Consider the following 22,424-nt stretch of genomic DNA (forward strand, 5'->3'; position numbering starts at 1 on the left):
AGATCTGCAGAGGAAATTAAGTTTACGCTTTGCTGCATGCATCAGTAAGCTCGACCTAGCAGGCATACTTGTGCATGTTTCTCTGTACTCGCACTACATTGGTCAGAAAAGTAGGAGGACCCAGCAGCGAGTACACAGCAGCCTACTGTCCACTGTTGTGCTCGGTGTCTATTTTTTTTTTTTTTTGGGTAGGCTGATGTAATGTGACCACACATTAAATAAATGAAGTGGCATCGTCGTGAGCGGAGCAGGTCAAGTTTAGACGTGTCGGCAGAGGGTGAGGTTTAAAGTTTGCACGCTGATTTGGTTGACGGTTTGCCGTCACGTCTCCTGTCGGTTTCGATAGTCTGTGAAGAGCATGTGAAGCGAGCTGCTCGGACATGGAGACGCTCTCGGAGACCAAAAACTTGGAGGACTGCTTCGGCAGGACGTTTTCCGCTCTCACCGTCGATGATGTGTACAAGATAGCCAAAGTGATCGGCACCGATGTGGAGAAACTCATCGACGGTTACGGCAAAGAGAGCGCTGAGGGTCTAGTACCGAAGATAGTGAAAGTGCTGGAGCTGCTGGAGAGCTTCGCGTCGAGGAACCACGCTCACAAACTGAGGGAAGAGGAGCTTCTGAAGACCTTCGAGACCATACAGCTGCAACAGCAGAAGAAACGCGGGGGGAAGGAAAACGACGAGGCCAACGATAAAAACGAGATACGGGTGAGAGACGTGGGGGATTTTCAGTCACACCACCATTTTGTAAATAATACAACGGCGCCTGTGCGTGTTACTCACCGAGTGTGCGTCTCTGTGTTATAACAGCAGGTTAATGGAGCTGTTTGACAACGAGTCTGATGTATTTCGAGGTGATTTTGCGCCGTTTGGGTAACCTACATGCTACTGCTCCCAACTGTAGTGAAAACGTAGCTCCATAACTCTTTTTTTCTGTGATACTATGTCACTGTGAAACTAAAATTACTCTTGCATATATATTTGCATGACCTCGCGTGATATAAACCTTATAACTGCCTGTTTGATATCAATCCACCGCCACCTTTAAATACCTGAAGTTCCGCCCCGTGTCGTCAAGGCAACCACGTAGACCGACAGTTATTCTTAGACTCTGTAATTTAACAGTTTTCAGTGAGAATATTTAACATTGGCATAGTTTAACTTTAATTGTTATGTCCCCTGTTATATATTGTAAAATGTATTTTATAAATCACATGATGACACAGCAGTGATTTTAGCTTTAGCACTGGGAGTGTTACCACCCACACTAGAAAGAAGCTAGCTAATTAGCAGTCAGCCACTTAAGTAGCATCTTACCAGTAATCACTTGGTGTAAAGTACCACATTTAAAAGGGACTTTTCGTTAATTATAACTGTAGCTATAGAGTTATAAATGTTGAAGAACCACGTTAATACGTTCATGAGGTCATAGCATCATTTAGGAGCTTCTGCAGTACTGTACACAAGTTTTGTGCCACCTCATTTATTTATATTTTGCTTGGAAAATGCAACGATTTATTGAAACTATGTGCATACATACATGGGAATACAGTTTATAAGGTAAAAACAGAACATGTCAAATTCTAAGGAGCTCCAAAGTCAGTATTTGGATTGGCCACCTTTAGCCAACACCCAAAGCTCTGCTTTGGATCTCACACTGCTTCATGGATGTTGAGGTCCTGTGTTTGTGATCATTGTCATGCTGAAGAGTGAAGCTATGCTGGTATTGCATGATGGATCAAATTCAGATTCAACACTCTATAGGGCCTGTTGCCACTGATTTTCAGCCCAGTTCTTCTTTGTCAGTCTTTTCTCCTGTTTTCCTTCTTTAAGAATGGCCTCTTGGCAGCCACCCTTCCACTGAGAGCATATCTGATGAAGCAGCAGATTGTAGATCAAACGAAGGTTTAGATGCATCTCTCAGGTCCTGTGTCATGTCTTTTGTCAGACTATTTCTCTCTTTATTTAGTGTTTGTGCTGCCATTATATGGAAAAGCTCTGCTGTCGTGGGAAGTCAGACTTTGCTGTTTAGATGTCTCATAGCCATTAGAGAAACATCTGCAATTTATGCTTATGTGTATGGGTCTTGAGATATTTTTTATGTGCAGAGACTGGATCTCTGTGGTGTCTTGTCTAGTGTGGACCTTGAAGGGGGAGAATTCGGGATGGGGGGTTGGAGGGTGTAATGGACATACAATTGTTCTGAAATCAAGATCGACTTTGCTGTTGTCATGATGTCATGTATGTCATGGTTGAAATCAATAAAACAAAGTTGGAAAAGAAAAACATCTGCAATGACTTAACACTACACACCTGCTTGGACGCAACTGGTTAACTTGAATCCAGATTTTGAATGCTTTAGAGATTTTCTACAGCTTACATCAGATCTTTTTCCCCCTTCTAAAAATGCAATACAACCTGCTTTTGAGGTTTTAGTTTCACAGTCTGACTCCTGTCATCTCATCCAGGAACTTCAGCAGAAGGAGCAGCAGTGGAAGACGAGGTGCGAAGAGCTGCAGGTCCAGATACAGCAGCTCCAGGAAGACAGGGAGGTGCTGGAGAGCAGGCTGAGAGGCAGCCATGCACAGGAAGGTATGTATGAGGAATTATTTTTGTTGAAGTGAACTGTAATGTAAGGTATATCATAGGCTTCTAAAATCGGAACTATGTGAAAATCAGTCCCCCCCCCCCCCCATCCAAAAAAAACAAAACAAAACAAAACAAAAAAAATTCAACATGTTATAGAAGTGCAGTAAGTGCGTGCTCTTCAAACAGGTAAATCAACCTCGAGGTCTTGTGGTTATGTTGGTTTTTTTACTTCATTCTAGTCTGTAAATGTGACATCAACCAGTTCCAGTAAATATTTAAAGCAGTGGGTTAACCATCATACTCTCTGAGGCTGAAACCAGTCCAACTGGCCATCGCTGTGTGTATAGTGCAGTTATTTTTGCTGGCTGAAGTTCATAGTTGTGAAAGTGTTCAGAAAAAGCAAACATCAAAATTAAACCCTGACAACAACCTGAACAATTACTCTGTACACTATAAAAATTAAACAGCAGAGAGATACGATCAATAGTCTTTTAAACATAATATACAGTAAGGCTCCAGTTTTTGCGTACTGGCAGATAAACTCATGCCGTCTTAACTTTGTGATTTATTTGACAGGACGCCCTGAGGCAGGTGAACGTGACTATTCATTTCATGTAGTAAAAGTGAAATGGCTGTTTGGCCACTGAGGTTCACCGCAAATATGCTTTCAGTTATTTCAGTTTTGATGAAAGGTCACAGAGTGTAAGGGTTAAAAAGAAATGTTATTATTATCTGCTCATTTTTACTGCTGGGTGAACTACATGAAACTCATTTGCTGAATTGTTGGCATCATTTGAGAGATGCACTTCTCAGAATCTGTTAATGTGAAAGCAAAACTATTTGCAAAGCAAGATAACAGTAGATGCAAGCAAGAGATACTGTCTGTGCTCTGAAATCTCAAGTCTCTGTAGAATGAATCAAGATTACGTGCAGCGTGCTGTCCTCGTGCACATTGACACAAATGGGATCAAGGTATTAAGCTCGTGTAATGTTGAGGTCTTGTGGTAATTACTTATGCTGACTTTTGTCTTTCGATATTATTTAGTGCAGATTTTCTTAGAAAGAGTTTGGGCTCATGAGTTTATTACATTTTAGATGACACGAGTAAGCTATTATGAGCATTAGCAACAATAAAACACAGGTTAAATGTTAAATCCAATTTGAATGAGCGTAAGCTATGAAATTATGAAGACAAAGAGGGACAAAAGTAGTTAAAAAAGTAGCTACACAAAGTTGATACACTTTGTGAATTTGTGTGTGTGTGTGTGTGTGTTAGACCGTGTTCAGCGGCAGGAGCGTGAGGTGATGCTAAAGCTGAAGGAGGTGGTGGATAAACAAAGAGATGACCTGAGGGCCAAAAGCCAGGAGATAACTACCATCACCAAAGAGGTGGAGGCGGTAAGGAGACATACGATATAATTCACTCTTAACCTTTTTTCATTCTTTCTTTTTAGGAGGCTGATAGATTAACTTTCTTAGATATTTTCTCGTTTTCGGACCACTCTGTGTAAACTCTATAGAGATGGTTGTGTGGGAAAATCCCAGCGGATCAGCAGTTTCCGAGAAACTCAGTGCAGCCCATCTGGCACCAACAACCATGCCCGTTCAAAGTCACTTAAATAACCTTTCTTTCACATTCTGCCGCTCAGTTTGAACTTCAGTTTTTGCCATGTGATCAGCTGATTAGATCTTTGTTTAAACAAGCAGTGCTTAAAAGGTATACCTTATAAAGTGGCTAGTGTGTCTATCTATTTTTGATAACATTATAAGCTTTGACATTTCTGTTGTGATGTTCCACTTACAAATATTTTAGTGACCTAGAGTAACAAGTTTGACTGCTGCAGAGGCCTTGAGGCAGATGATTCCCATGGTGACAATGGAAACTAATCTAAAGATGGAGCTGGGTCGGGTTAACTCTTCACTGAAAACATCTTTAATTTAATCAAAACATTTTATCATTTCTTTTAAAGGGAAAGGAAATAGTAGAAGTATAAATAAACAAACATTAAAATATATTGGCTCGGTCACTTGAGAATTAAGATGAAAACATGTATGAAGTGCAGCCCTTAAATAATAAAAAGTGTTCTTTGTCCATGTGGATCACAAGGTTACACTCAATCAGATTTATGGCTGCAAGTTGTGTTTCCTTACAGACTTTCTGACTTTTCTCATGGAAACAGTAGCATTTTTTTCATTATTCTCAAACCCTGTTTTATGTATTGTGTTATTTCTATATATATCATACATACTCACATACACAGTCGTGGAGTCATGTGTCGCACAGCAACACAAGAGAACTTGCATCATGTAAACCGCTCTAACGGAGCCACTGAAAGGCAGAAAGTGTGCTAACTGTCAGGAAAAGAGGGCAGGGATTATCCGCACAGTTACTGCTTGATGATTTAAGCTGCACTTTAGACAAGTCAGGGCACTGTTTTCATCTTGGTACAGCCACAGTGTGGGTGTGTGCTATTGTGTGAGTGTTTGCACGTGGCTGTATGTGTGTCAGGGCATGTATACCACATGATTTAAATAGCGGCCATAACTGGGTGTGTTTGTTAATGCTTGGCGTTTTGCACCCAATCAGCTGACTTTTAAACAGAAAGAAAAACTCACTTCATGGTCAACTGGGGGAAGTAAAAGAGTTGGCTTTGATTTGGTTAACCAAGGAGTATTTTTTATTTTATTTTAAATAATGCCTATTTTTTAATCCTTTATATTAAGGCAAAGTAATCTTATATACCACATTTCCAATTTCCATTTTTGTGGGTCAGCCTTGGTTCATTGATTTAGCCATAAGCTGTGTTTATAACTGTCTGCAGTACTGCTCATGATGCAAATTTGTAAATCATATATATATGTGTATGTTTATGTGTGTGTGTGTGTGTGTGTAGCTTCAGGAGCAGCTGGAGCGCTTTATGAAAATGAATGCAGAGTTGCGACACAAGCAGAATGTTTTGCAGGCCCAGCTGAAGAGCACCGTGGAGAGGAAGGCCGACATGGAGGCCGACCTGAAGGAGAAAAACAAAGAAATAGAAAACCTCCAAGCACAGCTCGACAGAACCAACAGCAACACGCCGGTATGCACACCTTTCACACTGGATACGACAGATATGTTTCTTTACTTTCCCGCATATTGAATAAGATGCTTCTTAGAGATACCTTAATATTTACTTAAGGCCTTAAAAGGGAAATCTGTGAACTTTGGACTCCAACGTCACTCTAGAGTGTTTAGAGAGTTTAAACTTGCACTGTTGATCAAATAACTGCTGCTCTTTGCTGAATCAGCTTTGTGGTTGAATTAATCTGTTGATCACTGTTTGTTGTCCCGTCAGTCCCGACCAAGTCAAACAGCACAGGAGCCAAAGAAAAAGCCAACATCCGATCAGAAGGATCCCGATCAGCCGTGCTTCACCAAGAAGGAGGTGCGCGACATCCTTTTCGAGAGGAACGAGCTAAAAACCAACCTCTTCCTGGTGCAGGAGGAGCTCAGCTACTATCAGAGGTGGGTTTTCTTGTTTGGGTGCGTGTGTTCTTGTTTTAGTTGATGGTCATGGTGCCAGTGAAGTTGTCTACACGCTGAAAGGACTGTATGTGTCTGCAGGGAAATACTGAACGAGGAGAGGTGTCCAGGTTTTCTCTTAGAAGCTGTGCGCTCTGCCATCAAGAAAAAAAGAAAGCTCATTAAAGCCAAGATGCTTGGGATTCCTAACAACGAATGCAGCAGCAGGTATTTCTTACAGACATGATTTCTAGAACAACAATAGGAAACAATGCGCGGATTTAAAAAGATGTTCAGAAAGCGAAAGGGGTTTGAGTGACTCTGTTTTTTCCTCGGCAGTGATGAGGAAGACAGGAGTTCTCTGTTTGGCCAAACAGAAGTGGATGGAACAGTGAAACCGGCTGAGTCACGTATTCGAAACCTGTGAGTACGATGTTGGACAATCACTCCGCATTGGTCAGACTGGAAGCCAGAGTCCTGGTTTGTAAAAAGCAGCAGAACCTGGTGGTGTTTTATATTTATGTTTCGGCTTATATTAGTGCTCTTTTCGTTCCTACATGAGGTCACAGTGCTGATTAAAGCTGTCATTCGTCTCATTTCCACATCTGCTGCACATTTACTGAAACAGAATGCTGGCAAAATGAACCATAAATTAATTTTCAACAGCTTCAGCGCTTTGCACTGTTCCTGTCAATAAACATAGAGCAAATGCAATAAGAAAGTGAACCACTCAGAAAGAAAGAATAAAAGCAGAAACACTGCAGACATCACTCCATCTCCCTCGCTCTGTTAACAATGTCACCCTCCTCAGATTTTGTCAATCCCAGTCTATATTTAGCAGTAATCCCTGACTGCAGATCTGATCTCAGGCCTGTCCCTTCTGCTCTGTCGCCTGCAGCTTTGGCTTCCTGACGAGGTCAAGCAGCGGCCCGGGTCCCACCGACGTGAACAACTCCTCCTGGGAGATCATCAGAGACTCCGAGGCCAATGAGGAGGCGGAGCAGCTGAGGTCTTCCTGAACGCGTTACTGAGCACAGAGATTGAACTGAGAGATTTCTCCAAGTTTGACACTCAGACAACACTTTCTCCTCACCTCAGTCACAACTTCTCTGCGGTTTTTGCTCAGGGCAAAGGTTATGAGGACATTTGAATGCAGACCCAGAGCACCGCTGGAAGATAAAGAAGCGCTTTTAAACAATCCCCTCTTATTTCCTGAAATTAAGTTTCAACCATGATTAGTTCATGTCTGATGCCTTCCCCTTTATCATGGAAGGAGAAAACAAGAGGAACATTGTGTAACTACAGTACGATATAAGAAATACTGCTATGATATTCTGTACAGGAAGACAATCATGATTTTTTTCATTCTTAGAAAAAAAAATGTATTTTTGGTAATTCAGTAAAATCAGATTCAGTGTTTATATGTATTTTAAAAAAAACCAAAGACATAGTTTGAGTTTTAAATAGATATAATTATCTACTTTAATAGTACATAAAGCAGTAAATTAAGTTCTGCTCATTTTATAACTCATACAAATATTTTCACAAACAATTACAATCTAACTCATACCTCAGTGAGGGAATTTTAAAGCCATGTGGTTACTCTATGTTTAACCTCCTAGGACCTGGCGTCCACATATGTGGACATCACATTTTGGGTTATTTAGACCAAAATACTCAATTTTGCTCTACAAGGGCCTGATATCCACTCACGAGGACATTATACTGCTACTGTTCTATCAAAATTTTAAATGAATATCCTCATATGTGGCTCTTATTTTTCTTAAAAACAAAAATAAAGAAAAAAAAATCTGGTAATTCTTTGTTTTTACATTCATCGGGCCCCAATATGTCCAAATATCAAAGAGAAACTAAAAATGCATGCCGTGGAAGAGTTCAGGTCTGAGGAGGTTAAATGATCTGAAGCACTTCTATGCACAAGGAAACAGAAAAGTGAGTGCAGTGCAGGTTAGGAGAGTGCATCTTAACCCCATAAGCCTTATTTTAGTGCTCGTAGTGTAAAAATCAATCAATCATGTATCAGTATTCGGGTATTTGATGGTGGTGCCCTAAACGTGTGCTTTCAGCACCACCACTTTAAATGAACCCCTCTGTTCCCTCTAAATGTAGTAGAAACTACTCAGGCAGGCCAGTGGCATGTGTAAAGGGAGAATGAATGAACATTGAGTAAAGCCACCTTCTCCTGACATCCTTTGTGGGCAATTTATTTTTGTAAGCATCTTTGTAATGGAGCATTTTCTTTGTTTGTTTTTATGATGTAAACACATTTAAGGTGTTATTTGCCATCTGAGTGAATTTTATTATAAAACAACTGAAAAATGTGTGACATTGAGATTTCAATAAAAACATCTATTAAACAGAGAATATATTTACAAAAGTGAAACAATCTCAGTTCATTTTTTTTACCCTCATAAGAAAAGGAACAAAGAATGCTGAATAAGCTTTCACTGGATCTCAAATTGATCACATGGGCATCTTTTCACCGACTTTCACGACTTATAAGGAAGACAAAGGCTTCCTTCATCATCTCCTGTAAGACCTACTGCAATAGATTCTGACAAAAGGGTGACCATCAGTACGTGTGTGCTTGTTCGTACGCGCCCCATCGTTGTGTACGGCGAGTTTTGTGTGTTAGTGTTCGACCATCTTTAAAAAGCTCTTGTGTCTGGCTGAATAGAAGGAAGTGGCTCTGACTTCCCCAGGAAATGGGAAGAGGAAACCCGGGGGCTTCGACCTCTCTGGCTATGCTGGAGCCACAAGACGACTCACCGGACAGAAAGAGAGAGGGAAGGGTGGAGGGAAGGGTGGAGGGAGGCTGAGAGATAGGTACTGCCCCTCGTTTTTCTCCCCTCGAGTTGAGACAAAGACAAGTTGGGAGCAGAAATAAAGACGGGAATATATTTGTCCCTGGTTGTGCTTTCAGATTGGAGATGAAGCTTCTCCTCAGAGCTCTCAGTGCTCTGCTCTGCTTCTCGCTGGCCTGCGCTCACACTCTGGATCCTGCTGGGAAGAACGTCTGCCAGAATATAAGGTATATTCCAGCTTTTCCTTCACTCGCACATACTGGCTTTTGAGTCTTAAGTGGCAACAGCGGGTTACCGAATTAACATTTTTGGCGGCCTTCGTCTGGCTTTGAGTTCTTGTGATGAATATTAGTGCCATGAGATTGTACTGTTGGCTTGTGGGTTGTGTGGCCCGTCCTTCTTTAGGATGACATGGCTGAATGCAGGCACTGGAGTGTTTTTTCTACTAAGGTTTCAGATTTATCAAGCTGATTTGATGATGTCTGTAATTCTTAGGGATCCCTCTAACCTGTTCTGTTGCCTTGGATGGCGCCAGGAGGGAAAAGAGTGCACAATACGTAAGTTCTAGTATTCTAATGATTATTATTCCTATGCTGTTACCACTTCTACATTGGCTTTGTTTTCTCTTTGTGTTTGTGTGCAGCTGTATGTGAGGGTGAGCAGGCCTGTTTGAAGGGTGAGATCTGTTTATATCCTGGATTATGTCGCTGCCCACCTGGCTACTATGGTGCTGAGTGCAAAACCAGTGAGTTAAAACGTCCATTCGTTGTAGAAGAAATAAGAAAAATAACAATATAAAAACATTATAGTGTTGATAATTACTATATTTTAGTCTAGTAATAGCTCTTTATGTACTCACTGGTGTGTTGTTTCTAGACTGTCCTCTTGAGTTCTGGGGTCCAGACTGCCGTCAGATATGTAAGTGCTATCCTAACGGGCGCTGTCATCCAGCCACTGGCGAGTGCACCTGCCACCCACTCCGTTGGGGCCCACTATGCAAGCAAACCTGCAGGTGTTCCCGGCACGGGCGCTGCCACCCCATCCACGGAAACTGCACCTGCGACACCAGCTATTCAGGTTCAACCTGTGCCAAACCGTGCCAGTGTGATATCGGTGGGTCTGTAGGCCCCAGCTGTGACCAGCAGACAGGCAAGTGTCAGTGCCACAAGGGGCACTGGGGGATGAGGTGTACAAACCCGTGCGACTGTAACCAGTCCCCGTGTAATCAGCGCAATGGTGTGTGCGAGTGCAAGCCTGGCATGTGGGGAACCAGCTGTGACCTGAGTTGTAAATGTGACCTCAAACACAGCAGCTGTGACGTAATGAGTGGGACGTGTCTGTGCCACCCAGGATACATGGGCCTCTTCTGCAACCAGCCCTGTGAAGCAGGAAAGTATGGCATTGACTGTAAAAGGAGGTAGGTTTCTATGTGTGTGTGTCTGTGTCTCTGTTTGTTTGTGTGTATATCATGTTTACATATCTTTGTGGGGACCAAAAATTGAAAGCTTGCTATACTTGTGGGGACCAACAACCCCTATGAGGACGAAAAACCCGTCCCCATGTGTTCGAAGGCATTTGTGAGACTTAAAATGTGGATTTAGTGTCAGGGTTAGGGGTAGACATTCATTTTTGATGGTTAGGGTAAGTAGCTAGGGAAAGGATCATATCAATTAGATGTCCCCACAAGGATATAAAAACACGACTGTGTGTGTGTGGAAAGAAAGGTGGATACACGTGAATGTGTGTGTTCTCACTGCTGAACTTTATCCCTTGTCTTCAGTTGTGGTCACTGTAAAGACAACCAGCTTTGCTCTCTGATCGATGGCACATGTGCAGCCTGTGAGCCGGGCTGGAACGGTACGCGATGCGACCGCCCATGTTCATCTGGTTTCCATGGTGATGGCTGCAAAGAAGGGTGTCCACGATGCAGGAACAATGAACCCTGTGACCCAAAAACTGGGTTGTGTCAGAGTTGTGATCCCGGATGGACTGGACCCAGGTGCGCGCGCATATTTTGGGGAAACATTAGCAACAATACATAAAAATTTACACTATTTACAACTAACTGCTTTACAAAGTACATTACGAGTCATTATTTTTCACCTTTTTTTGGTGCGTTTTTACACTTTGACATAATCAAAGCAATTAATAGGTAAAAGGAAAGAATTAGCTTTCAAATTAAAACCTTATTTCCAAAAAAGTAGGACGCGTGATGATTTGCAGATCTCATAAACTCACATTTTAGTCACAGTAGAACATAGAAAATGCAATTTAAAGAAAAATATTTACACATTTTTGATTTGATGGTAGCAACACATCTCAAAAATGTTGTGAAAGGGTCATGTTTACGGCTTTGCAGCATCCCTCATGTCTGTTTTTAATGCAGTGCTGTCTGAAGGCTCGAAGATCACGGGTTTTGATTTTTGGTAGTGTCCCTTGCACACAGAGATTTCTCCAGATTCTGTATTGTAGATAAAAAATTAGTCAAAGCTGAAGTTGTTCCACAAGTTAATGGCTCAATTTTTTTGAACCTCTGTCCATCTTTACTTCTGAGTTTTTTGGGAATTGGGGTTCTAAATATACAGAAATGCTAAAATGTAATAACTGGCTACTTAATCACTGTGTTATTTTAAAAAAAAGAATAAAAATGATCAGCGGCCTGCACCTCACTGGTCTTAGGAAGCATCCTGTGATCAGTGTGGTTCATATGCTTTAGCTCAAACTGAAAAATCAATCAATCAGTAAATTGTCTGTCTGTCACAGATTATAGTTATTTTTGTCAGAAGCTCCATTGTCATCCTGTGGTGTGATCTGGGGACTGAAAACACTTCCGTACTTGTGCATACAGCTGTTCGTGGGAGGCTCTGACGTCCGTGAGTTGGCTATCAAAGCGCATTTCACTGACTAGAGACATAATCAGAAAGTCAGACCCAGAAGACAAGAGATGATTTGAGTTTAACAAAAAGAGATGAATCTGCTAAAAAGTCCAAGTTATTCACTGCTTACAACTGTACTGCAGTCTCTTGAACATGACGGATTCAAAGAGTTGCTTGGAAGAGTTAAAACTTATGGATTAAGTTGCCTAAAGATGCAAAATTAATAAAATGATCCATGTGGTAAAACATGAGCACTGCTTATGACACTTAAGCTCAAAAACAGTCTGCTTATAGAGGATGGAAAGTTTGTACCGCCAACAGTGTAAGTGTTAGTAATCTCTGTCCTCGTTTTTCTGTCCTCGTCCAGGTGTCAGGAGCGCTGCCTTAACGGGAGGTTTGGAGACGCCTGCCTCTTGACGTGTAGTCCTTGTTTTCATGGCAACTGCCATCATGTGACAGGAAAATGTGTCTGTGCGCCAGGCTTCCAGGGAGAGAGGTGAGAAAATTAAAGCATTGCTTACTGTTGGATAGACTTACTGTTGCAGATGCAGCGTTTATCAAAGGTTAAGATTTTAAATAGTTAAACTGCACTCCCAGATCAGTTAAAGACTGTGTTTAACTGACAATCCAGCAATTTAGAAACTTACAATTAACCTAATTAGTTGTGGGATGTTCCAAAAGGTGGTAGCATTGCAGAAGTTTTCTAGTCACACCAACCATGGTAAAAAAATGAAACTAACTACCTTCATGACTTGGATGTCCTTTACATTATCCAACCATATATTGCCCACTGGTGTAATCGCAGTCAAGGTTTCAATTAATAAAACTACATTGAACTCTTTTCAAGAAGCCTTCAAATTTAAATTTTTTCTGATTTCACTCTTTCTCTTGCCCTGAGTGTACGATCTGAGGTTAGTAGGTTAAAACATGGAAAACGTGGCCCCTTTAACTTTCTTCTCTGTGATGCTTGTACGTCATCGTTATGTGTTCACCCAGTACTAAAATAAAATCTTGATTTAACTTTCTTACTCACTGTGACTCATGGATGTTTCCAGCTGTAACAACAGCTGCCCTGCCCTCCGGTTTGGCTTCAACTGTTCTTCTGTCTGCGACTGCGGTGAGGGGGTGGCCTGCGACTCTGTGACCGGAGCCTGTCCTAACAGTACGTCCATCCATCCACTCAGTTATCTGTCAGTTTTGTGTATAAATGTGTACATTAGTGTGTCTTGTACTTTCCCTTACATGTTTGTGTTTGTGTGTGTGTTTGAATGACAGGTTACAGAGGTGCTGTGCTTGCGGGTGTGCTGGTTCCTTTGCTCCTGTTGCTTCTTGCTGTAGTTTGCTGCTGCTTGTGTTGTGGAGGACGCCCGGCTGGTGACAGAGACAAAGACAGGTCAGCAGCTACCTTTCTTTTAGGCATTTTATCTTCACTTTGCATAGACGGTAAAACATGGAAAGCAGGCTACGTTTATCATTCTATATACCGGTAACTTTACATGATTTCTTTTGGTCGTAGTACAACTGTTGCTGATGGCGGCTTCTTGGTTCGGATGAAGTATCACGTTTATAGCGTCCTGGCAAACATTGGCGCTGCCCTGCCGTGTATCTCTGCCTGGTCCTCTGGCCTGCCTCGTGTCACCGGTCAGTCTTGCCACTCACAGTGCTCACAGTGTAATGCAACTATTGTATACAAACTTCATAAAAGTACAAAAAAGACTATTTTAATCATCATTAAGATTTGAATTCTTTTAAAATGTCTACTGTGTGCATGAATTATGACCAGAAGCTGTGATATTTAGTTCTATTATTATTATTATTCTTTTTAAATTAATCTGCTTTCTATGTCTCATGTAAACACACACAGTGTCACACCATGACCCTGAGCTGACCTTCAACCACAGCTTCATTGAGCCTCCTTCCTCTGGCTGGGTGACGGAGGGATCGTCCTTCGACAGCGATGAGGAGACGGGAGAGGCTCTTTACTGCGTCCCTCCAATGGAAGGTAGAGGCAAAAATAAAGTTCACCAGTTAACAAAGTTTATAGTGCCCTCTTTTGGTGCAAGGTAGAACTGCCACTTTTAAAAACTCTTTCTGGCACTGGTTGATGTTTTGCTCTGTTTCTGTTAGACATCCCGGCTGTGGCGGGCGGTGAGTTCCAGGAGATGAGCTCAAAGTGTAACATGTTCTTAGACCCATCGGGCTTCAGCAGCGAGGACATCTCCTCACCCTTTAACATCCCTCGCACCTCCAGCATTGCCAAGGCCAAGCGGCCATCCGTCTCATTTGCTGAAGGCACCCGCTTCAGCCCCAAAGAGAGGCGTGGCTCTGCTCAGGACCCTTGTGCTCTCCCTCGCAGCAAACCCAAATCATCCTGGGGGGTTTTGATGCTATCGGCCCTGCAAAGTCAGGGAAGCACAGCTAGAACTGGGGAGGGGAACGGACTTGAGGGCGAGAAGGAGAAAGATGGAGTGGATGTGACCGACAGTCAGGAGTTAAACTGTGAGGAGGCTGACCAGGAAGTAGACAGAACCCCATCAAGGTCCACCCTGCAGGTTCCTGGAGCATCAGGACGGAGACGGACTATGTCTAACACAGCTGCTCATAAAGGGACATCGTCCGCCTCTGATGCTCAAGAAGGGGGCTCTCATAAGGTCACCACTGTGTATGTGACGGTGGGTAAGGCGGGTAAGCCCATCACAAAAACAGAGCCGAGCTCTGAGGGCCCCGTTCAGGCGATGCTGCGAAGACTGGGCAGCCTCCAGAGGCAAAAAGAGCAGGAGTCTGGCAGGCCTAAGCCGAAGGGGAGTGAAGGCATCATCAAACCACCCAGGAAGAAGCTGGGAGCTCGGGCGGCTGTTTGGGAGCAGGGAGGACCGTCTACAAGGGAGGCTGGAGTTTGTAAGCCAATCAGGAGGAAGCACTCCTCCCACAACTGCTCTGATGCAGCTGGATCGAATGGCACACTGCCAACAGAGAGTGGCACTCCAAAACGGCCGCTGTCGTCCATTTTAAAGAGCGTGCCTGAAGTGGCGTCAGCCGACTCGGGGTCTAATCTGCGGGCCGAAGGAGACGAAAGGCAGCACGCTGCCTCGCATCATGAAGAACAAATTGAGAGCTCCTACCGGACTCTGAGACCCGTGGGAGATGGCACAAGCCCCATTGAAATCATCACCAACGAAGGAGCGGCGGTCAGTATGACTGATGAACCCTGGTACGAAAATGTCCAGATCAAAAACTCGTGACCTCTGAGAAAACGGGTCAGCAGGACTGATCGAAAAACAGCCGCATGTTTGTTATCCTGCAGTTATAACTGAACAATGGGGAAAGCTTCTCTGAGAGATTTGTGCAGCTGCAGCTCACATGACTGAAATAACAGAGAAATTGTGATTTTAAAAATAGCAACCGTTAATGCAATTTCAAACAACAGATGGAACAAGAAAATAGGGTGTTTTCTAACAAGAACGCTACACAGTCCGTTGTTGCCTTGGTGTTGTTCCCACACTGTAACCCATGTTTCCCCAGTACCATGACCCTGAACTGACCGATCATGCTGTTATGAATTTTTATCTTTGTAACTTAGTTTTTCTTCAGGCCTTTTCAATACTCACTAAACATATTTTCCCTAAACCTATAACCAAGTGTTTCTGGCTTAACCTAAAAACAACTGCAACTGAAAACTGAAACTACTCTTTTTAGTATTATTTTAATCTAAGCCTAAAAATCTAAATATTTACTTTTACATTAGCACAAACTTACAGTCTTGTGGGTGAAAGTCCTGCATTTAGACTTTCATTAGCCAACAGCTTTAGGAGCAACATCAGCTGGGTCCTGGGTTTGAATCCATTGGCTGTTTTGGGGCCTTTCTGTTCTCTCTGGGTACTCTGAGTCCCTCCTGCAGCCCAAAGACATGTATGTTAGATTAATTAGTGAATCTAAATAGGCTGAAAGTGTGAATGTGTGACGATCGATGGGATTGGCTCCAGCACCCCCATGATGGATGGATGGACAGATGTAATATCTGCACCTATTGTGCTTATATAGTCAGAAAGGATAAATGGAAGTAAAGAGTGGAAGTTTGTGGAAAAAGAAGCAGTGATGAACATCTGGGTGGGTTCCCAGAAGATAATAAAATGAGTGTGATGAACTTTTTGATTGATTTGATTGATTCAGTTAAGTGTGAGGAAAGGATCTGAGTCTGCTGCTCTGTGGATATTTTATTAGTCTTGGATGAAACTCAGGTAAGAACAGGCTGTAACAGATTGTAGTCGCGATTCACTCAGAATCAGTACATGCTTTACACATGAGGGAAAAGCCCGGCAGGGTTGTTTATTCTATCGTATAAATCAGTCAGAGAACTGGAATTGTAAAAATGTTTGTACTTCTGTGACCCGATGTTAAGTCCACAGCGCACGAACACTGCTGTGGGGTTAGAAACACATTGCTGCCCTGCTTGTGACCACTGGTGAATTAAACCTCCCCTGAAGTCTGTGTTAATATTTTATAGTATTATTATTTCACTGTATAAACATGACCGTGATTAATAAAAAGACAATAAACACTTTGGCTTTTGTAGATACATTATTCAAAATACACGATAAGTAATGAATACAGTAATAATTGCAGATTAATTATCATTAACAGAGTTTAGCTTTCAGACGGATAAACGTTGCTGTCTCTGGGTCTCTCTGTTAAATGTGTTTTTCACTTTAGCTGCGTTTAATAAAGCTGACTGAAAGTCAGCCAGCTGAACTTTGGCCCTAAGCTGCATGTGGACTCTCACCGATACACCAATATTTGCTGAAGTCAGCTAGCTGTGTGTTACACTGCGCATGTTCGACACTTTTAACCCCTACCACTGCCTACTGCAGTAAAAACAACAGCTCTATTACACGCTAACTGGGTTACACTGATCAAAATAACAAACTAAAATTCTGGAAACTACTTCTTCTCTGCTCCAGGGGTGTCCGAACAGCCGAGCCAGTACTTGGCGATGGATCTGGGGTACGGAGGAACAGCAGGATCAACTCTCTTAGTCCTGATATCCACTCTGTAGTATTTATCTAGAAAACACAAAAACTCACTCAACACATGCTTACCAGTCACAGTTAGTATTCATATTGTCTGCTTTGTACACATACTATACTATTATTATAGTGTGTGGAGTAGTGGTTAAACATAAACCAGAATGACACTGAATATGACGTAAAGATTACAAACAGAAATGCACTTGGAGTAAAGTATAAAACAGAAACAATGTTAGGCATCTGTTTTTTGCTGTATGAACTATATACAGCATTAAAATGTAATGAAACTAGTGTGTGGTGAGAGAGAGCCGAGCAAGTTAGTTCCTGTTGCCTCCCCCAGCTGTCTGCCGTCTACAGCTGTGACTCAGCTCTTAGTTTATGTGCCAGCAGTGTGAAGACCAAACACACAATATTTGAACAATGATAAAATCATCATTGTTATTTAGTCATTTAACCATTATTGTACTAGCCTTCATAAGCATTGCTGTTAATAACGGCCCTGCTTTTGCTGTGAGCGTGAGATATTCTTTTTCTTTAACATCCTCATCTTCCTTAAAATAGATTTGATTTGATTACAGTTCCCAGGAAACCTTGAAATAAAGACAATAACTCATGGGATATGCCTTTTCTCTTTCCTTCTGCTCTAGCTGACTTTGTAATGATTAATGTACACTCACTGATAACTTCATTAGTTAGGGGTAGAATGGTGAAGAAAGGTGATTTAGGTTCTTTTTGACTGTCGCATGGTTGTTAGTCACCTCAAGGTGCTTTAAATTGTACAGACCCTACAGCAAAACACAGAAAACCCCCAAAATTAGACAGCCCCCAGTGAGGAAGCATTTGGTAACAGTGGGAAGGAAAAACTCAATTTTAACAGGAAGAAACCTCTGGCAGAACCAGGCTCAGGGAGGGGCAGCCCTCTGCCACAAACAGATGGAGTGTTGGAGTGTGGAAGTGGCATTTTCTGTGTGAAATGCTTTGATAATGCCAGCGGAAAGAGGAGAATAGCCAAAGTGCTTCGAGCTGATTGGAGGACAACAGTAACTCAAAAAAGGCACTCTTTACAGCCAAGGTATGCAGAAGAGCATCACTGAACGCTCAGCCCTTTGAAGCAGATGAACTACTGCAGCAGAAGACCGCACTGGATGCCACTTCAGCCAGCTAAAAACAGGAAACTGAGGCTAATAGAAGCTTGGGTAAACGTTGCCTAGTCTGAAACATTCAGATAGCCGGGTCAGAATTTGTTGTAAAAAAAAACATGGATCCATCCTGCCTTTTCCCAGCAGTTCAGGGTGGTGGTGGTGTCTTTGCTTACTTCAGGCCTCTCAAACACCGCCTACCTGAGTATTAATGCTGACCATGTCCATCCCTTTATGGCCACAGCAAACCCATCTTCTGATTGCTGGTTCCAGCAGGATAGCAGACCATGCCACAAAGCTCAGATCATTTCAAACTTGTTCCTTAAATATAACAACGAGTTCACTGCACTCAAATGACCACAGCCACGAGATCTCCAGGAGAACCTTTGGGATGTGGTGGATGTGCAGCCGATAAAACTGCAGCAACTGTGTGATGCTATCATGTCAATATGGACTGAAATCTACAAACTGTTGCTTAATTTAACAAAGAAAATGTTAAACTGTTCTTTTTAAATGCAATGCTTTGCTGCTTTTCTAATTTATATTACTATGAATTACAAAATAACCAATTAACCACATGTTGTAAGGCAGTGGAAATGAATGATTGAATACATTTTCAGAAACATTGTTTGATACGGTGCGTCCCATTCTGAATCTGTTACCTTCTTTGAAGAAGTAGACGGTCTGTATGGGCATCTCCCTTTGGAAGTCGTAGCCGTATCGGTAATCTCTGGAGTCATAGTTGCCTCTGTTGTTCTGGCCATAACGATCTCTCCGTCTGTCCTGGTCCCAGTCTTGATCCCACCGTCTGTCCCAGCCTTGTCCCAGCCTCTCTGCCATTTCCATCCTCCTCTCTGCCAGTCTCATACCCATTTCCATCCCTCTTTCAGCAAATTCCCGCCCCATGTTCATTCCCTGCTCAGCAAAGGAGCCCCAGGAGGGTGAACGATTTTGTCTCCGCCGACCCCACTGCTGGTTCCACTGCTGGTTCCACTGCTGGTCCCACTGCTGGTCTTGCTGGCTGTTGTAGCGGCGTCGCGTCGACCTCCAAGGACTGATGTAGATTCTGCCCGCCATGGCAGCATCCACTGGAGACCTGAGGCCCTTCCAGTCCTTGTTAATAAAGTGGTGCTTACTATGATGCTGAGGCACTGCAGAAGATTAAAAATAAGTTAAACCACACACACGTGTGACTCCTGTCTGCACAAATAGGTCTATAACTGCACAACTCACGGTCAGAGAAGAGCTCGCCGAAGAAACGCTCATAGTTGTTGTAGTACACATCAGTGTAGCGCCTGAAGGGAGTGGACGGAGAGCTCTCAGACATTTTGATGCACTCCTCATGAGACGGCTGGTGCAAAAACTCATACACATAATACTGGTCACCTGCAGAAAGGATGGTATGATGAGCCACTGATGTTCAGTACTACAGGAACAGCTGGAGATGTATGCAAACCAAAACGTCTGGTTGTACCTTTGAAAAAATAGACCTTCTCTTTTCCGTGGTGGCTGTGGGCAGGAAGGGCAAACGCTGCGTCCACATGATCGGGAATCCGGTCAAAGCCAACGTTTATGTATCGGGGATAGTCATCATCCAGCACGCCATTGTCAAACCTCCAGTACTTGTTTCCCTACATGGGTAAACATCAAATTTGTAGTAGATTAGCTTTTTAAAATACTTTTAAACCTAAACTATGACATAATGTTTCCAATATTGGCTTTGCCCTTTATAAGGCAGTCATTGAAATACATGGAAATGGAAAATTTGAGTGTTATTGGAGGACATTAAAAAAGCAAACTTTTTTCAAAGTTTTTTTTACTTTTTTATAGTGCAAAGTCACTGAAGTTATCATATATGGTTCCTCACACATTTAGAGCATTTTTTTCTACAAAAGACTATAAGAATAAAATACATATTTAAAGGAGGATTTATTTTTGAACATTTTCCTGGTTTCACACTGTCAATTTTCATAAATATAACACACATATCAGAGTGCAGCCCTGCCAACCCCTGTTAGTTTTAATGCTTTAACCACAAGTGTGGGAGTAGGTACGGGGGAAAAGCCAATTTCCTAAATTCAGGAAGAATTTGATTGGAAGTTTAAAATGTTCCAGGCCTTTAATGATTGGTCAGATGCAATAATGTCACATAAGCTGATCTTTGCTGATTAGCTGGGAGAAATCCATGTGTTTCTACAACCTCCCAGTGAGTCACGAGGAGGCCAATTTTCATGTCCACTTAAGTCACCAAATATGGCTCCTCGCCCAACAGTACTTTATTGTTGTGTTGAATTTTCTTTTTTTTTCTATTGTTGAATTATTATTTTTATTCTCTTAGAGCTTTTGATTTCTTTGGAGAGTTGCAAACAATTAAAGTGATCAAAATTATTAAGATAATTGGATTTGATTTGTTTTGGTTCCACCTTAAAGATGTAGGTCTTCCCCTGACAGTTGATGCGGGTGAACGCAGCATCAATGGACCCGCTGATGCCCCACACATCCTTAATGAGCTTTGGATAACCAGGGAGCACTGCCTTCTGGTCAAGTTCAAAGAAGTACTCCCCTGGAAAACAAAGCCAGAGCGATCATGCTGTTTTATTTGTTACTTTCAAACATGAGCGAGACCATGACAGAGCCTGAAAGGTTGTCTTGTAACAGATGAATTCACTCACTGACCTCTGAAAGCATAGATGGAGCCATTTTTGATCTGCATGAAGGCGTCAAAAGGTCTGCCACTGCAGACCTCAGCATCTGGGTCAGGGGCCACGGTGGTGGCTGTTGTGGCAGGAACTGTGGTCACCTCGGTTGCTGCGCTGGTCGTGATGGAGTCCTCCAATGTGTGGGTGTCTGGGTGTGTCGCACGTGTCGGCGGGATGTTAGAGACTCTCAGTCTGGTCGGTCTGGTCATTTCCAGCGTGGTCTCGGGGCGTTCTTGCGCTCTGGGATTGAAGTCCGGCGGTTGTGTAGGCCTCAGCTGGTTGCGTGCTGAACGACGTGTGGGCTGAGGCGTGCTCTCAGATTGCCCATCGTAATAATCGTCTTCAGCAAACTGAAATGTGTCTCCGCGAGCTGAGGGGGGTGTGAGAGAAATGTCAACATCCATTTTTGACCTGTGAGTTCTTAACAGAATGAATGAACCAATGAGCAGGGAGGTTTCTTACTCATCATATTGCAGGTGGATTCAAAGTCAGAGCAGCAGCTTTTGTAGTACTTGCACATGGAGTCACACTGGCACTTCTTCCGGGCGTCAAAGCCATTTTCGCAGCGGTCCAAACATGACTCTGGAGATAAAACAACATGCTTCAGTCATTCCCTCTCTCCGCTGTTTGTACCTCAGAACAAAATTCATTTCCTCCTTTGGATAATAAACGTAAATTTGATTACAGCTCCCATGAGGCTTTGACTGTATGCCAGCGGCACAGACTCATGGGATATCAAAAACTCAATCTTACAGTGAATTAGGCAATATATTAAAAGACAGTTGTAATAATTCAAAATGATTACAGTTTTGTAGATTTAACAAAGTGCTCTAAAGACTTTACTCATTTTTCCACACATTTAACAACATTTTGGAAACAAAATAATTAATTTATTATGAAAATAATCAAATGAATTGTTTTTTATTAGCTGTACTGACAATAATAAATATGTCTACTTGTTAAGCAAATTGTTTGCTAGTGCCTCAAAGTTTATGCGTCAGACATTTTAATACAACAGTTAATGAACATAATTCAACTTTTACCACCCAAATTTGTACGCAATAGGTCCCAAATCAGATCTGAAGCAGGGTCCTGAACAGAGCACAAAGCTACTCTATGAAGTCAAAAGTAGATTTTGTTAGACTCACCGTCTGAAGCCAAAGTGTCGGCGAGCAGAGCGAGCAGCAGCACAGCCCACAGGTCCATGTTGCCTCCTCTGTGTCCGAGGACAGACTGAGGAAATAATGAAGGCCTGTGTGCTCCCTATCATTGGAAGCATGTGCCAGTCACCCCACCTCCTCATTCACTTGAACCTTATTTGCAGACTTCTGTCTACTCGGACAAATAAACACAGACTGAGAGGGGGAAAAGATCAATGGGGTGGGTGTGTGGATTACTGTTTGACCTCTGACCAAAGATGTTTGTACATTTTAAGTAGTTTGTGGTCATTTTTACAGATTTCAATTATTGAAATCAACATTGACTCTAAATATTCTAAAGACAGATATTCTACTCTGGCTGATAATAACTTTAAAGGCCTTTTCTGATGAAAAAATGGTGAAAAGCATCTTTCAGGATTCCTTGTAACTTTTTAAAAAAAAATGAAAAATGTATCAATAATCTGGTCTCTTGCTAAATAGGAATTTTTGGCATTATGAACAGCAATATATTAATTAGAGATATTTTCACTGTAAGCAACTATTGTACACTGTGAAATGCACTATACACAGGTACACACACACACAGGTCTTTATCACCAGCTTCCACA

General features: G+C 42.3%; 3 protein-coding genes across 3 annotated transcripts; 2 read left to right on the plus strand and 1 right to left on the minus strand.

The window, feature by feature from the left end:
• The first annotated feature begins 104 nt into the window (after positions 1-104).
• Positions 105-8,497, plus strand: rilp (Rab interacting lysosomal protein). Its single transcript, XM_026191463.2, has 8 exons — positions 105-710; positions 2,471-2,594; positions 3,868-3,989; positions 5,486-5,671; positions 5,927-6,096; positions 6,196-6,321; positions 6,433-6,516; positions 6,992-8,497. The coding sequence occupies exons 1-8, from the start codon at positions 381-383 to the stop codon at positions 7,110-7,112; spliced, it is 1,263 nt and encodes a 420-aa protein (XP_026047248.1). The 5' UTR covers positions 105-380; the 3' UTR covers positions 7,113-8,497.
• Positions 8,498-8,869: 372 nt separating this feature from the next.
• Positions 8,870-16,352, plus strand: scarf1 (scavenger receptor class F, member 1). Its single transcript, XM_026192169.2, has 11 exons — positions 8,870-9,145; positions 9,414-9,475; positions 9,562-9,663; positions 9,795-10,335; positions 10,699-10,917; positions 12,162-12,290; positions 12,850-12,956; positions 13,070-13,187; positions 13,311-13,435; positions 13,659-13,796; positions 13,922-16,352. The coding sequence occupies exons 1-11, from the start codon at positions 9,045-9,047 to the stop codon at positions 15,034-15,036; spliced, it is 2,757 nt and encodes a 918-aa protein (XP_026047954.1). The 5' UTR covers positions 8,870-9,044; the 3' UTR covers positions 15,037-16,352.
• Positions 15,996-22,003, minus strand: vtna (vitronectin a). The gene is made up of 8 exons (XM_026192170.2): positions 21,805-22,003; positions 21,119-21,238; positions 20,634-21,026; positions 20,381-20,520; positions 19,432-19,588; positions 19,191-19,343; positions 18,620-19,108; positions 15,996-16,854 (listed from the first exon to the last, which is right to left on the minus strand). The coding sequence occupies exons 1-8, from the start codon at positions 21,860-21,862 to the stop codon at positions 16,733-16,735; spliced, it is 1,632 nt and encodes a 543-aa protein (XP_026047955.2). The 5' UTR covers positions 21,863-22,003; the 3' UTR covers positions 15,996-16,732.
• Positions 22,004-22,424: the final 421 nt, after the last annotated feature.

Source organism: Astatotilapia calliptera, chromosome 14 (genome assembly GCF_964374335.1).
Source record: "Astatotilapia calliptera chromosome 14, fAstCal68.1, whole genome shotgun sequence".
Taxonomy (NCBI): domain Eukaryota; kingdom Metazoa; phylum Chordata; class Actinopteri; order Cichliformes; family Cichlidae; genus Astatotilapia; species Astatotilapia calliptera.

Bases quoted from the DNA above. Each gene is read 5' to 3' on its own strand.
- rilp (XM_026191463.2), top strand. From the start codon at position 381: ATGGAGACGCTCTCGGAGACCAAAAACTTGGAGGACTGCTTCGGCAGG. The intron at 711-2,470 runs GTGAGAGACGTG...CATCTCATCCAG, and splicing joins ACGATAAAAACGAGATACGG to GAACTTCAGCAGAAGGAGCA. The intron at 3,990-5,485 runs GTAAGGAGACAT...GTGTGTGTGTAG, and splicing joins TCACCAAAGAGGTGGAGGCG to CTTCAGGAGCAGCTGGAGCG.
- scarf1 (XM_026192169.2), top strand. From the start codon at position 9,045: ATGAAGCTTCTCCTCAGAGCTCTCAGTGCTCTGCTCTGCTTCTCGCTG. The intron at 10,336-10,698 runs GTAGGTTTCTAT...CCTTGTCTTCAG, and splicing joins GGCATTGACTGTAAAAGGAG to TTGTGGTCACTGTAAAGACA. The intron at 12,957-13,069 runs GTACGTCCATCC...TTTGAATGACAG, and splicing joins GACCGGAGCCTGTCCTAACA to GTTACAGAGGTGCTGTGCTT.
- vtna (XM_026192170.2), bottom strand. From the start codon at position 21,862: ATGGACCTGTGGGCTGTGCTGCTGCTCGCTCTGCTCGCCGACACTTTG. The intron at 21,239-21,804 runs GTGAGTCTAACA...TTTTATCTCCAG, and splicing joins CGACACTTTGGCTTCAGACG to AGTCATGTTTGGACCGCTGC. The intron at 19,109-19,190 runs GTGAGTTGTGCA...AATCTTCTGCAG, and splicing joins CGGCGAGCTCTTCTCTGACC to TGCCTCAGCATCATAGTAAG.